The sequence below is a fragment of the Crocodylus porosus genome, unplaced genomic scaffold (genome assembly GCF_001723895.1).
Source record: "Crocodylus porosus isolate Cpor-Errol unplaced genomic scaffold, CroPor_comp1, whole genome shotgun sequence".
Lineage (NCBI taxonomy): Eukaryota > Metazoa > Chordata > Crocodylia > Crocodylidae > Crocodylus > Crocodylus porosus.
The window spans coordinates 91,108,699-91,125,704 of NW_017728931.1; the positions used below are offsets into that span (position 1 = coordinate 91,108,699).

General features: G+C 41.5%; 1 protein-coding gene across 5 annotated transcripts in view; it reads right to left on the reverse strand.

Moving 5' to 3' along the window:
• Positions 1–17,006, reverse strand: part of PPHLN1 (periphilin 1) — a 118,424-nt gene that overhangs the window by 83,055 nt on the left and 18,363 nt on the right. For 3 of the 5 annotated variants that reach the window (XM_019543364.1, XM_019543362.1, XM_019543363.1), the window contains exons 4-5: positions 12,611–12,781; positions 11,557–11,618 (exon numbers count right to left, since the gene is read on the reverse strand). In XM_019543364.1, the coding sequence (XP_019398909.1) occupies positions 11,557–11,618; positions 12,611–12,781 (233 nt within the window). The remainder of the gene's footprint in view (positions 1–11,556; positions 11,619–12,610; positions 12,782–17,006) is intronic. The other 2 variants (XM_019543367.1, XM_019543366.1) reach the window with 1 other exon arrangement.

The window sequence follows — 17,006 nt, forward strand, 5'->3', positions numbered from 1 at the left end:
GTTCAATCACGTATTGAACAATTCTTTAATAATTTTTTCTACCAATTTTCCAGCTACAGAAGTTAGGCTCATTGACCTGCAGTTCCCCAAGTCCCCTTCTAAAGCCTTTTTTAAAATATAAGAATCATACTGGCAAACCTCCAGTCCTCTGGCATCAAAGCTGTTTTAAGTGATATGTTGCAATAGGAGTTTGGCTATTTGCAATCTGAACTCTTTCAGGGCCATAAGGCAAACCCAGTCAGGTCCCTGGTGATCTGCTAGTGTTTATGACCTCAATTACTGAAACCTCAATTTGTGTCAGCTCCACTGACTTGCCCCGAGAAAGGACTGGATCTGGTGAGGGAATTTTCCTAACATCTGTGAAGACAGATGCAAAGAATCTATTTAGGTTCTTGGCAATGGCCCTGTCATCCTTTAGCATGCCTTTTACACCTCGATCATACAAAAGTCCAACCGACTCCTGAGCAGGTCTTCAGCTTCTAACGTACTTGTTTATGCCCTTTTTTTCCTCATTAGGATTTTTCTTCCATAATTTAAAAGAAGCCCTTTTTTCAGTTTACTGCCTCTGCAACTCTGCCATTAAACTATGCTATCTTTCCTTTCGTCCACTTTCCATTTTTTCTTAATTACAGTATGCATTTGCTCTATGAACAGAATAGGATGCAGTTCAACAAAGATAAGTGACATGCGTTGCACCTAGGGAAGAAGAATAATCAACACACCTATAGCCTGGGAGGTACCATTGTAAGTAGCACAACTGGGGAAAGGGATCTTGGAGTTGTAGTCTACTCCAAAATAAACATGAGTCACCAATGTGATGAAATAATAAGTAAAGCTAACCGCACTCTTTCTTGCATAAGTAGGTGCATCACAAACAGGTCTGCGGTGATACTTGCCCTCTATACGGCACTGGTCAGGCTGCAGCTGAAGTAATGTACCCAGTTTTGGGTGCCGCACTTCAAGAAGGATGTAGATAACTTGAAAAGGGTTCAGAGGAGAGCCACCCATCAAGTTAAAGGCCTACAGGAAAAACCCTTCAAGGACCAATTGAGGGACCTGAATCTCTTCAGCCTCCACAAGAAAAGGCTGAGAGGTGATCTTGTGGCTGCCTACAAATGCATCCGGGGGGGGGAAGGCAGCAGGAAACAGGGGATCTGATGTTTACCAGGGTGCCATCAGGGTAACTAGAAACTAGCCACAAACTGAAGGAAAGCAAATTTAGACTGGACATCAGGAAAAAATTCTTTACAGTGTGGGTTGCCAAAATATGGAATACTTCCTTGGAGGTATTTAAGAGGAAATTGAACAAACACCTGGCTGGGGTCATCTGACCCCAGCACTCTTGCGTGCCCAGGGCAGGGAGTCGGACTCAGTGATCTAATAGGTCCCTTCCAACCCTAAAATCTATTAAATCTATGCCTCCAGTGTGGTGTTCTTAAGCAGTTCCCATGCTGCTTGTACACTCTTCACCTCCTTAGGGGACCCTTTTAACTTCTATCAAGCTTCCTCATTTTGGCATAGTCTTCCCTTTTAAAGTTAAAGGTTACTGTGGTAGATGGTCTTCTCGTCTCCCCTCCTACATGAATGTCCAAACCAATTGAACTGTGCTCACTATTGCAGAGTGGTTCAGTGACACTTTTTACACTAAATCATGTGCACTACTCAGGACTAGGCTTCAGGACTAACTGTTCGAGAAAGCAGTCTTTTATCACTTCAAGAAATTTGGTCTCTGCATCCTGGCCTGATGTTAGATTGATCCAGTCTAAATGAAGTCCCCCATTATTACTGTGTTTTCTGCTGTTGCAGCCTCTCTCAACTCCCTCAGCATTTCTAGCTAGCTGCTGTCATCCTATTCTGAGGTTTTATAGTATATCCCCAAATGTACTTTTTTTCAATTGAAACAAAAAATTCCTATATGCAGAGATTCTATCGTACCTCTTATCTATTGAAAAATCTACCTTGATTCAAAGCAGTATTGGCCACTTCCCAACCAGCATGACCTATTTAAGTTCCCCCATCTTGGAACTTAGATGTTTAGCATTAGTCTAAAATCTGCTTGGTTTTTTCTTGATGTTTGATTGGTTACCTGTGTGTGACCTTTTAATCAGTAAAAAGGTCTGTCAGGGCTGGTCTTCTCTGCATTTTACCCAAGTACTCCCTCCCCGCTTCCTAGCCTCACTGTTTATAGTTTCACCCCTATATGGTATGTTAATCCAAAATATGTGCTGTTCCACACCTGAAGGCTTTCCCCCAAATTTTTAGATTAAGATAAAGCTACTCTACCACCTTTTCAATATCACCTGCCCGCCAATAACATGAATCACCTCTGGCTCCTCCCCAGCATTCTCTAGGAACTAATCTACACAGCTCATAAGATCTGCTACCTTTGCACCCAGCAGGAAAGTCTTTATGAAGTCTTCCCACACACTACAAACCCAGCTATCTACTTGCCTAATAATCAAATCACCCAATACCACCACCTGCCTCCTTCTATCCTGTGGGATCCCCTCCCCATCCTTGATGTAAGAGGACTATAACATCAACCAACAGGCGAGTCCCATCTAGGAGATAGTTTCCCTCTTTCTCAATCAGATGCTTTCCAAGGCTCTCATCCTCCTTAGCAGCATAGGGGCTGATGCAATGGAGATGGGACTTCTCTACAACATCCCCAAATGCCTCATCTATGAACCTCTCTGGCTCCCTTAGCTGCTCCAGTTCTGCCACTATCCCAGGGAAATGTTCTCATCCTCTCAGTCAGGAGTTTCTTGCAATGGGTACACACATATGAAACCTGCACCTGCAGCAGGTAATCATACATGCTGCACTTGGTACAAAAAAAATGGGTCGCCCCCACACTGCTGCTGGACTTCTACCTGAAACTGTTTTTAAATTGTTAATCATTGTATATGAAAACAGTCATTGCTGCTACATTTTTAACTGCCTTCTCAGTTTTTAAGGTAAGCTAAAAAGAGTTGTGAGTGCTTTAGAAGAATGGTTTTCATTTAGGAAAAAATGTTTTTGACAACTAAACACAAAGTCTGGTTAACTATACAAAAATTCTTAATATTTAGATATATAAGCAGATATATATGCTAAAAAACTTTCAGCTGTTTTTTGTCCATGTTATATATAATGAAATCACACCAATTTAACTACTATTTTCACTTCTGTAATCACCTTCCCATTTTCATCACCAGAGGCATATATGTGTAGTTAACATTTTCTGATTCAATCTTCCTTTATGATGCAGAGATGTTTTTAGAATAGAAAATAATTAGTAATTTCACCAAAGTAAACAAAAGAAACATGCATTTTGAATACTTCATTGCAATTTACTCTAATGCAGTGATTATCATCCAGGGTGCTGCAGCATCCTAGTGTACCCTGACATCCTTTTAAAGGTGCTGCAAATTGCTACAGAATGTTAGCACTGTTAGGGGTACAAACGTGATTCACAAGATAAACCCAGAGGTGTCAAACAGGAACTCATATTGTCAAAAACACGCTGACCTGTTGTGGTCTGAGTTCTTTGCAATAAAAGAATTGCACTATTATTTGTCCAAAGTAAAAGAAAAAACAGCAAGTAAAAACTACGAGCTGGCACTTTCAAGGGGGGGCTCAAGTCTAACAAGGGGTGCCTTGAGATTATAAAGGCTGAGAACCAGTGCTCTAGTGAATGCCACTACTAAAAGTTTATTGGTGTATGCAATGAAAAGTTTTCACACTTCAGCAGTTTGAAAAAGATGTTTAGCAGGGGGAGCACAATCCTTCATATCCAAGTTTCTTAAAATCACTGTGCTCCCCCATATAAATATTATAAACATCTTACAGTTAGCCTGTATGAAAATGTAGTCAAACTTCTGAAAAGATCAGCAAATGTCTATTTAGTATAGAAACACTTTCCCATGAAACTGAACATTTTTATAAAAGTTTACCAACAGAAAAATGCAAATATACATCAAAATAAACAAACCAGATTACTAAAATAAAGTCCAAACAGCCAAACCTGAGCCAATTTTTATCTTATATCTCCTAAAGAGATTAAACCAGAAAGAAAGCATTTTCTAAAGAAAATCTTTCTGGCCACTGGGTGCCACTCTTGCTCTATATAAAACACATACTCCTCTACCCCACCCAAACTTTAAATAATTTGGTGTTTTTTCTTAAAAAGGGAAGCAAACGTAAAGTACAAAAGTATTTTTACAGGGGTGTTAGGTTGTAGCCGTGTTGGTCTAAGGACATAGGCAGACAAGGTTCTTTGGCTAAATCTGGTACCTTATTAAACCAACTCAAATAGTTGGAAAAAAATTCTTAGCGAGATTTTGGGTTCAAAAACCCTTTGTCAGGCTGCAGTTGGTGTGCGCTCTTCCTGGATGGAATGAATAGTAAAGAAGCCAGAGGCTGGTATGCATGCAAGAAAGGCAGTCAGTGAAGATTTAAACTGAAGTCAGCGGGTGAGAGACAGGCTGGGGGGGAGAAGAGGTGGGGTGAATGTAGCAGGCAAATAGTGGAGAGGTACCTGGGGAGTCAGATGTCAGGCAGGTTATAATGTGTCATAAATCCAATGTCTATATTTAGTCCATGATTTTTTGTATCCAGGAGGTTGATGAAGTGAAGTTCATAGACTCATCTGTGAAAAATGGTTTGCAAATTCTCTTTGAGCATTTGAACTGAGAGATTGGGGAAAGACAGTGGTTTTCTTGCGAGAAATGTGCCCCCATCAGTAATTGAATATTCTTGTCTTTAAACAGTTTTCCAGTGTGCATTCATTCTGGTGTGCAAACAAGAACTGCCTTTACTACCTTTAATGAAACATTTCAAAAGTTGCAGTGGAAGTAGCTGTACTAGGAAATTTTAAAGGAACAGGTCAAGCACTGACACAATTTTCAGTAAAATTATATTAGTATGTACCATAACATCTGTGCCTCAGCAACCCAAGAAAGTATGCTGGTGGAAGCTTAAATTCCTGGCAGGGTCGCTTACACTGAAAACATCTGTTCTCTGATGAGGCAGCTGCTATTGGTGCTGAGCAACTGGTGGGAACCGACATTCTCTTCATTTGTTAAATGTGCAAGTGGCTAACAGCAAAACTATTGAAATAAACTTATATGGGTCAAATGGCAGCTAAGACACTAGCACAGCAGGTGGCAAGTCTCTGATATAGGGTAAGGAGAGATTAACAAATTACATGAGAAATGGCCTTTCCACACAATGCTCAGAAAACATTTAGTGACAGACAGAGACGGTATCCCTTTCCCATAGATAATTTCTATGTTTCTTTTTCTTTAAAAGAACATTGAGATGATAAAGGGGTGGTCATGCTATGTAAACAATGCCACTTCAACACATTCACATATTGTCTGTAGGTCTCTATGGAGTCACCAGTGTTGTCTATGAGTGATTTTATCCAATTCCATTACTATTATTTGGGGGTTAAGTGTTACTGGTCATATCAGGCTCCCTGAATCTGAATGGTCTGCATGAACGTTGTCAGGGTGTGATGCTGTGCCCCTAACCTCATCACTACATTGTTTTGTTCTTAGTGACAAAGAACTTGGCCAGACTTACTGTCTACAAACAAGCCTAGATACTAACATACAAGAGTAGCCAGTCCACGGTGCTAGCCAGGTCATCTGCAGCAATGGTACAACAAGCACGAAAATAACCCCTACGCCCAGTACAAAGTACTAAGAGTTCCTACGTCCATTTTTTATACACCAATCAAAAAAACCCAACTTCATGTTTAAAAATCCTAGTTTTCACCAATTAGTAAAACATCTTCAAGTGACATCATGTACACCCTACCACTCATCAATTAGTGTAGCCTTCAAACCATATGGGGACACCTGCTTGCCAAGTCACTGATTTTAGTTTTCGTGTTCTGCACTGGTCTTATCAATTCACTCTTTGTTGGCTTCAGAGGCACCTCTAAAACTAACAAGCTATTTTTCCAGCACTTTTGTGCAAACTATATATGGTATGCCTACTTTTGAATTCATTGGGGCTTACTTTGGTTCATGTTGTTGGCAGAGCCTCTTTGTGATTTGTATATGCAAATGATCAACAGTTTTATTAATCCATACTCCAGCAGGCCTACACTGTCATTTATGACATACAGTCATGGCTTCTCCTGGACTATGTAGTGACACTAGAGTGGCCAACTAACAGGGCACAGTGACATTAGAAGACACAGAAGGCACGGAATTTGAAGCTTGAATGCAGGTGCTCAGGGATGGAAATATCCTCTGGTGAACCTTTGGGTGACTGAGCAAACCTGTGAAGACTAGGGATGAGAACATCTAGAAAAGATACCTTAAGAAGGCTGTTTTTCAATGGACCAGACCAGGGAGCCCTTTTCACAGCAGAAAAATCCAAGAAATCCTGCTCTCTATGTAGCCTCATGGAATCCCATTGTTAGGAAGACTTGAAGCAAAAACTTAGAAAACCATAGCTGTTGCCAAAGCACTAAACTAGTATCATACTGCTGCTGCTGCTCTAAAAGAGGCAGTTAACCATGTTAGTCTGAAGTCAGATGAAAGGAAGGGCACAGATGCACCTTAGAGATTAACTTGTTAAAAAAGGCATAAACTTTTAGAGATGTCAGTCTACTTTATCAGATGCTATGAATGGACTTGAAGAGAACAGGGGTACCAAATGAAAATAAGTACAGTCATTTAAATACAAAGGATAAGGAAAGGAGGAGGAAAGGAGAAGGAGGGGTCACTGCTGGGAAAAGTTAAGCTAGGTTCAACAGATTAAAAGGGATAAACAGATCAGATAACCCACTGAGGGACATAAGGGCAATAAAAAGTAAATCCAGGTAGCAGTTTGGGGATCAGGTAATGGGATAAGAAACCAGAATCTCTGTTGAGATCTTACTTAACACAGTCCAATCTGTAGATGATTTTTTGTTCTGCAATTTCACATTCAAACCTGTTTTTATTGTTTTGTTGTTTACAAACATCTACTCTGAAGTCAGTAATGGAATGTCCAGGAAGATTCAAGTATTCTGCCAGAGGCTTCTGTGTCTTTCTGGAACTTATGTCAAACCAGTGTCCATTCATTTTTTCATGCAGGGATCACCCTGTCTGTCCAATGTTGACAGCAGAGGGGAACTGTAAACAGGTGATGGCATATATAACGTTATTGGAGAAGCAACTGAATGAACCCCAGATGTTTAAACCTGTATTACTTGGTCCAGTGATGATGTGGTCTGTGTTGATGATGGGACACAGCCGGCACGTGTTTCAGGAATATAGCCTGGTATGTTGACTTGGTGAGAGTTAGTCTGTTGCTGGACAGATGTCATCTGAGGCTGGAAAGCTGCATGTAAGACAGCCTACCCCGCAAGACTATCACGACCTTCTACAATACTGACTTAATGACAAGAAAAACAGAATCTCTGTGGTTATCATCTACAACCCCCACCTTGAACACATCATTAGTGACCTCCAGCCCATTCTGGAAAATGATGACCATATCATCGTGGTATCAGGGGACAAGCCTGCTCCAGAGGAATGAGAAATTCAGGGTGCAGCCTCCTGCCAAAGTCCATGGTATGAAGCTCTGCTAGGGACAGTTGTTGGCAGCAGAGGGCAGAGCTGCATTAACCCCCGCCACTGCTGCTCACCCCATTATCATGGCCAGATCCAGCCCTCAACAAGCACCGTGATTCCAGCAATTCATCTGTCTTAACTGATTGCTCTTGCATTTGTTAGATGACAAAATCCCAGGGTCTCAGTGCAATTTAAACCAAGTCAGGGGATAGGAAACATTATTTTTGTTGCAAAACAGATTCAAGCAAAACACTGTAAACAGAACCTCAATCTCTACAAAGCTTTCACTGATATCAAGAAAACCTTTGATAGGGCCAATATATTCAGCCAATGGTGCCATCCTCATTGTTCTGCAAAATCTTCATAAAGGAATGTGTGGCAGAGTAAGAAATGGCACTGATCTTTCTGTGCCTTCCCCCTTCTCTGATGGACTGAAACAAAGTTGTGTCTTTTGAACCTGTTTTTCTTTACTTTGTTCTCCAAAGCATGTGCAGAGAAAGCAGTCGGTTACATTCAGCTCAGTGAAAAATATTACTGTAAATTTCTGCACATCTAGAATGATGTTAAATCATGCGAGCCACAAACTGTATTGCATCACCACTAAAAAGCTGAGATCTTAAATCCAAATGGAGGATGGTGCATCACTGATGTATTCCAAATAAGACCTAGGTGCTGGTTACCACTTTGCAATTGTCAGACAGATTTTAGCTCACAGTTAGCTCAACTGCAAATGTAGAGAGTATTATTACCTCCATTTTATAGATGGAGAGCTGAAGTACAAAGACTCGAGGTTTGACTATGCTGTTAAGCTACCTCAGGTACCCATAACAGTCCAGCTATGGCAATGCATAGCTCAGTAAACTGGCCCAGACTGAGCTCCCTACAGTAAAATCATGTCACAGGAGTAGATATCACACACGCCCTTAATAATTTATCCATGGTCACATTAAGGTCTGAGACAGGATATGGAATTAAATCCTTGATCACCACTGAACCTTAGGCTAGGCCCTAACTCCTGCACTATCCTTCCTTCTACTATTATCAAAATGTGCATTAAAAAGATTAAACTAAACTGACAGTCTAGAAACTTCTCATTTGTGTTATTTCTTCCAGTGCAACTAGCAAGTATTTCTACCAGTGCCTGTTACCTTCTATATATAGTCTGATAGCATGGTTCTTCTTCCCACATTATCTAGTTTGAAGTGCTTAACTCCCAGATTCAGACCCCAACATTATGTCATTCAGGCCATGGGGGTCCCCACGGGTCTGACAATTTGGCAGCAAGGGACCCGTGGGGAGCCCTGAGGGCTGAAAATAGTTGTCATGCATGCAGGGCCCTAATCCTAACCCAAGGAACCTGATCCTGGTACATGAAGGCAGCACAGGGCCCAATCCTGGCACAGAAGGGTGGCAAGGACCCAATCCCAGCACACAGGACCTGATCCCAGCATGCAGTGGCAGCACAGAGCCTCCACCCCCCAATCCCAGCATTCAGGGGTGGCATGGGGCCCTGTTCCCCCAATTTTGTCAACCAGAGGTATCATGGGGACTGATCCCTGAATGTGTGATTGGGAAGAGGCAGCATGGAGCCTGATTCAGGCACATGAAGACAGCACAGGGTTCAATCCAGCCAGCAGAGCAGCCCTGTGCGACTCATCTGGTCCATGGGACAAAAAAGATGAGCATCACTGGTCAGTTTACTGCACTTACATGAATAAGGTTGATAGCAACACATGGCATATGTACATACTTCCAGTGCTAGAAATCAGTATCTGCCTTATTGTTACAAAGTAATAGACCAAAAAATGATTTGAAGTGACTAAACATGAATATTCTTTTTGAAGACAATATTAAAACAAATAAATCAATTATATGAGACTGAGGTGTTTGTACAATAAAAAATTGTGTATTCTTATGCTCTGGACTCAAATGTACACATACAGAAATCTTCTAGGTTCAAAAGAAATGGGAGCCAAAGTAGAGGGTCCATAACTAGGAACAAGTTTTTTGAGCTGCGTAAAAGGATGCTCCAAAGAAATCTGAAATAAAATCCTAACTGTACAGTAATGCTCAATTCCTCTCCCCTCCTACAAGTTGTTATGGCATTTAGACACAGTTGTAATAAAAACATAGGCACCTCACAGACAATTACAATAATTACTTTTAAAAATGCATTATAAAACTAAGAGTAGGGAAGGAACAACAACGAGGGTAAGCTTGTTCGAAAAATGCTTTTGCAAATATTTAAGTTCTCTAGGAAATATGGAAAATTTATACATTAAGACTAAGTACAGACAGTTAAAAAAGCCTGAAGCTGAATCAATTCAATCTTGGCAGGTTATTGTAAACTGCATAGATTGAACTGATAAGCAAGTAAACAGACATTCACTGTTGATTCTGAAAATGCAGCTGCATGCCTACAGTGGTCCAGGCCAGAGGCCTGGGGGTACTCCAGCACACCTCCCTGCTCGACTGGGGCAGACAGCTTGGGCCAAGGCTAGTTTACCTTCCTTGCCGGGGGTGGGGAGTATTAACTGGGGAGGTACAAAGTATCCTGGGATACTAGGGGACTATGAGTTGACTTGAATCTGGAGGGAATCTGGGACAGAAGTTCAATAAACCAATTTAACCTAAATCAATTACGTTAGACATTATTTCCATCCAGTTTTATCTTAAACCAGCTTCAGCCATTTTGAAAGTGGTATATGTGCACTGCACTTCTATTGTGTTACAGATTTGAACTGGCTACTGATCACTTATCCTGATTTATGTATAGCTTCTGTCCCTAGCCTAAGGCAGAGTCCTTAAGAATTGCCACTGATATAAATATTCCAACAAAAAGCCAGCACATAACCAGACCCTAAAGGTTTATTGCAGTGGTCTCCAACCTTTTAAAGTAGGAGATCACTTCTGGCATTTAAAAGCAATCCAAGATCTACTGTGCGCCACCACCCCCCACCCCCTCAACCACCCAAGCAGGTTAAGTCTGTAGGGAGGGAAGGTGAAGGAGGCAAATCAAGGCAGAGAGAGAAAAAATTATTTGAGGGCGCACCTCCCCAGCAGGTAAGTATCACCTGGGTGAGGCCCCAATCAATTTACTCCTGCTCCCGCCTCTGCGGCACTGTCTCTCACCACAGGGGCCTCGATCCAGCTTCCACCCCTCCCATCCCCCACGGACTGATCTGCTGGGCTGGGGCATGCGTATGCATGCACGTGGGCACTCAGGCCCTAACCCCAGCCTGGGATCAACTCCAAGAGGCTCCAAGATTTACCACAACGGGCTCTAAGATCTACAGGTGCATCGAGATCCACTGGCTGGTGACCACTGGTTTACTGCTTGATGCAGACTGGTGGCACAAGCAATAAGTAGCTTGTAAATTGAGGATCTGTTGAGGCAGTTTCATGAAGGAGAATTTGATTCTGCCCCAATTAACAAGCAGTCATCACCCTTAACTATCTTTAGACTAAAGTTTCCCAGCAGTTTCCTAGGAGATGTCCCAATTCACTGAAACACAACTGAATATATACTTTTAAAACAGGTGGCATTGAGTGCTAGCTGTAAAATGGTTTAAATCTGTACTGTTCAACCTACAACTCACAGGTTGGATCTGGATTCAGACCACAGCCGGACTGGGGGGGCAGAAATCAGTGGCAAGCAGCTCAGCCTAATGTGTCCCTTTCCCAGCCCTGTGCCATGCAACAGATATCCTCTGCAGCCCTCCCTACTCTCATTTTCTCTTCTCCCCTACAGGAGACACTGCTTACCCAGATGTAAGTTCTCTCCCTCCCCTCTGGCAGTTAAGCCTTCCCCCTGCCCACCACCTTTCCATCCCCTTCCTCTAAAACTGATAGCCACCTCCTCCTCCCCTTTCTTCCTCCTCTCCCTCCCTTACCAGAGGGGACTCATGGTCTGAAGTGCAGCCAGTTTGCAAACATCTAGAGTCCACTGCTCTAGAAGGTTCAGCTGCATTGATCTACATTAATAAAGTTATATTAATACCTGTATTCAGGTTGTCGACTTGCGGGGTGGTCTTCCCTCGGCCATCTATATCCCGAATCCTCCTACAAAAAGGAAGAGGGATGGTTAAGTAAAAATTGTCTGAACAAAACAGATTTAAATCACAATTTGCTTTAAATAGAATTTGGAAACACACAATAAAAGCATTTGAGGGTTTTAGAAAAAAAAAAAAAAATTTCCTAGTTTTTCAGATTTTTTTTTTCCACTTTTAATGCATCCCAACCAACTTCTGAGAGCATTCACTTATTCTTTTTCTTCCTCTGCTCCTCCCAAAAAACCTACATTGCAATGCTTTACAGAATATCAAACATTACTAACTAAACCCAATCAGAATTGAGTGTCAACTGTAATTTTTATTGAGCCATAACACCACCTGAAGTACAGTCTGAAGTGTTATAAATGATGTGTAATTTTTTGTAACAGCTCGAAGACCAGAGAGATTTGAACTTCAGATGCGAACACTGATTTTTACCTAAGAAGTAACTGCCAACCAAAAAGGAAAAACCAAAAAACCAAAAAAGAGAAGAGTAACCTCTGTCATGGTACTTGCTTATGTGTTATTGGCGTCAAAATATATTTAAACTGTGTTCGAGTCCAATCACTTGTATATTCAGGCATTTGGGACACAGAAAAACTCTCCAAATACCTCATCTTGCTTTCTTATTTGATTCCACACTAGTTTATGGGCAAGGAAAAGGAAAGGCACCTGGTCATTTCTCCCACACAGCCACTGTATAGAGTTTGAGAGAGTTGGAATACAGCCTTCCTTTGCACTCATGAGGAAGACGATAACATGTTTGCCCACAGCAGTAAAAAAGAACAATGTCATCATCATGGGAACATCACAGACTTAGAAGTGAGAATGACTGCACAGAAGCAAATGTCAAACTTAAATTTAAGAGAGAACTTGGGAGAGGACAGGCTTAGTTCTATAATGAAAATGCTCAGGGTGAAGTGATTAGAGTCATATGTACAGATTCAAGAATGAACAAAAAGACAAGCAACATATTTGTGAAAGAAATATCAAGTTACGTACACCTCTATGTGGTGGGCCACTTCTTCGTTCATGGGCAAAACTGCGACCCTCATCATAGTCTCTGTAGTCAACATGACCGTAGTCGTCATATCTACTGTAACTTCCCTCCCCAGGTCTATCTAGTAGTGGTGGTTTCTTGGGTACAATGTTAACTACTCTATGGTAGTCATCCTAAAACACAAAACAAATATAAAAACACTAGGTTTAAATTTAATTACTAAAAATTCTAGCTTAAAAAAAAAAATAACAAAATTAAAAAGCACACGCATGATGTTATTTCAAAAAAATCCTGAGTATTAATCTGAAAGGGAAGGGAAAGATATTATGTAAGAAATGCATTTGAAAACTTTCTAAATTTAAGTGTATCCCAACCATGCAGCTGGTTCAATAAAAGGCAACAACCACAAAAATCTTTTCCTCTGTCAAGTAGGTCTGATGTTTAATATTATTATATGATGTCTAATTTGATGCAGCATCCTAAGCATTATGTGTTTATGATCAAAAAGAAATGTTACAGAAGTGTTCCTTGAGTTGACTTTAAAAGCCTAAAGATCAGGTCTCATTTTAAAAAAGGACCCCCCCTCAAACACAAGAAAAAAACTGTTCCAGCTTTACATTTCTTGTATCTTTTATTATCAATTTCAGCAAGGGCTGTGACAAGACATACCCTGCAAAGCCTCAATAACACAGGGCCTGCCAATAAATGTTATTTATTATCTGAATGTCAATAGTATTCTCAGCCCTAGCAGAAAAGAGGCAGTCCCTCCTCCAACAATGACATAATTTGCCTACAGAGCCAATATAATTCTCATACATGCAGTAGGTCTGAGAATGAATGTAAGTTTACAGAATGTCCTTTAATACTTGTTTTTCTTTTCCCAAGTGCTGCAATATTGACAACGGCTTTAAATACATTTTAACGGGCAGCATATTCCTTTCCCCTGCCTCCCTTTTTAGAACACATTTCTCCATTACAACCCTTTGGTATAAAACATAATATACCACTTATCAAATCAAGATATGAATTCCAACTCCCAATGAGTTTTAGCTTGGCTCAACAAATCTCCCAGCCCCCACTCTCCCCACACCACTGGTTAAAGAAGTTGGTTTTTTTAAAATGAAGGAAAGAGGTGCCCATGGCATAACACCTCCACACTATACATACAGTAATGTGAAATATTTTAAAATGTAATTTTATGCAGTGTTTCCTAAGAATCTAAGCCAAGAACAGTGATGACCACCAAAGAATATGACATTTTTCTGATTTTTTCACTGAATCTCTATCACCATCTCTGGTATCAGCTGATAACAATTTGGGGTTCTCCCTTTGCTCACTGGCTCCTATTAATTCTATAGAGCACAACAGCCACAGATGTAGGATTAGCTACAGAATAACCTATCACTTTTTTGCCACTGTAGTGGCAGGGCACTGACAGAACCGTATCTCCCCTATTTTTTATCTATGACTTCCTATAAGACATCTTAGTTCAGCTACATAAGGTGCTTTTGGCTGCAGTATGTACTGGGGGCTGAGGCAGATGATTTTTAAAACTTTAGATAAATGACACCTGCGAATTGCAGAAGACTAGACTCAATAGCCAGTTCTATGTCCCAAATAAAGTACATTTTGTTTTTTGATTATTCTTTAAACTAAGCAACTGTCTCCGAGATGCATATGCCAAGTGAGTCTACTGGTTGTGGCATCGCCAGCACTAAAAGCCCCTTTTGTTAACAGACATATGTAGCACATAACTAAAGATGCATACATGTGCTTCTAGAAATTGAATGCATTACATGATCTGACTCTCAGATAAAAGATGGGAGAAAGCTTGAGTACTAGCTCTTAATTCCCTTCCTTCAGCAGTTTACACTAAGAACCAATTTTGCACTATGCCCTGGCCCCAAGAGATACACAGGCATGCACAACATTCAGGGGAGAAAAACTAATATGCAACCCAAATTGCAGTAGTCATTATCTAATGTTGTGAACATTTTTCGGAACTCGATGCATTCAAATCACAGATTGTTGGTATTAACACACATAAAACTGTTTGCTCTTACTGTAGAGACTCTCTAAAACCAAATCAAATGCCAGCTTACAGACAGCTACTGAAAAAGAGTATAAAATGCAGTCCACAGACTCGGATGCAATGTAGCAGTGATAAATACACACAAAGTCATGTAGGACTTGATAAACTCTTGAAGATTAGCTCATAGAATACCTTTCCTGATGTATAACTGGTGGCCATGAAAGAAGATATGATTTGAAGCTAAGTTAGAACTAGTCCCTTTTCAATCCACCCAAAAGATTTTACCACAAAGTTATGTTGATGATATAGAGAAAACATGAGAAGTGGTCGAAGTGTAAATTTATAACATTAGGCTGTGTAGAATGCATGCAATCTAACAAAATCATTCAAAATCCTATTCTCTACCATGTTAACATTGACAACATCTAAACTCTGAGCGTTAACTGTTCATTTTGAGACGTGTGTGCGCATGAGTCACAACCAGGTTCAGGACCAAATGTAAGCCTCATGTCCATTCAGAAAGTTAAGATGCAACAAACTAAGACAGTGATGCTCAGCAAGGGTGCCATGGCACCTTAGGGTGCTGTGCAATCTTTTTAAGTGTGCCACGACATGATACAGAATATATCATTATTAAGATAAGACAAGAGGTTTTAAATAGAAATCCCCAACTGCCTCCAGGAATGGGGAATGCTGGATAACAAAATATGCCAGTTAAGCTAGTGGCCCCAGCCACCATTTCTGCTGCATATGGGGCATCCCTCCACCCCTCCTGTGGCATCACTGTCCCTCCCGCCACATCGCCCTGTGGGCCCTGCAGGACAGGGAGGCAGACCCCGCACAGCCCTGCAGCCTGTTATGTCCCTGGGCTGTGGGGGCTTGGCAGCACAGGCTCCTTTGCCCCCAGCTGTGGGGGCTCAGAGAAACCCAAGCCAGCATGCCGGTTAGTAGAGCATGCCAACTTGTAAGATGCCAGATAGTGCAGCTTTTACTTCTTTCTTATAACTGGTCAAAAATATCTAGTTTCTAGTTTGCTGAAAATGGAGGAATTCTGCTCTTAGCTTTAAAGAAAGTTAAAAATATCACAAAACCAGCAGAAGACCCATACACTGATCAACAGAAAGAGACCCACACACCCCTTGACTTCTTAATTACTTTTTACTTTTTTAACATTAATTTCACAGAACGATAATAAGTATTTGCTTTTAGTTTAAAAGATCTAAAACTGTTTACTGAAATCCCAATTTTACAAGAACAAAATGAAATCAGAAGCAGGACAAATGCTTTTAACTATACTGTTTCCTTTATCATTAATTCCATTGTACAAATCTAATAAGCAGCAGCTGCAAACTTCACTTTTTGATCATGCAAGTTTTGCTGATTATGTTTGTCCCCACAAACAAGGTGGTTTCCTAACTGCACTACTTAAGTCCTTGAGTGCCCCATCTTGTTTCTGAATATTACTGAAGCAGCCAATGTTTGACTGCATATAAAAGATGCTACAAAATTATTCACCAGAGGATCTACAGGAAAATAATTTCAATGGCTAAGCCCAGAATCTATATAGGGTCCCAACTGTGCAGACATTCACACAGTGCTCTAGAAATTGAATTAACTATGTGGGACTTGTATAGGCCCATGAAGACACATTTATGAACTGGTGGTTTAAATATATGAGAATGGTATTGAGCATCCATATAGAAAAAAATGGAATATAAACACACACAGCTTTAACTGAATACAAACACACAGATCTGTATTAGTGAGGATACCTTCACTAATACAAATCATTCAAATATTACAATATTTGGTCAGTCTGTCTGTCTGTAATGCTTTATTCGCACTCTGGTTATCTGAAACAAGGAATCAGAGTGCTCCAAGAGTGCTTGGGACCGGAGGCAGCAGTGACAGTGCGCCACCATTATGACAGCCACAGAGCTGATAGTGGAGGGCGCCCCCACCCCCCCTGGCCTGAGGCAGTAGCAATGGAGCAGAGAGAGCAAGGGGGTGGGGGGGCCTACTCTCTGGAGGCAGCAATGGCACAGGTTGCTGGCCGAGGGAGCGGAGGGGTCAGCAGGGCAAGCTCCCCACTCCTTTCCGGAAGATGGTGGTGGCACAGGGGTGGTGGGTGTGTGCTCCCTCCCCTGTCATTCATTGGGGGGGGGAGGGAGGGGCGGCTGGGCGGACCCAGAGTGGAGGAATGATGTCAGACCTGAAAGCGGAGGGGTGGTGGAAGGGAAGCAGGCCTGGGCCTTGAAGTGCCGGGTGGGGAGAAGGGGAGTGGGCCTGGCCCCAAAGCAACGACAGGGGAGGGGGGAGGAAGGCTGGAGGACCCAAAGTGGCAGGGGGGAAAGGAGGGGAATAGG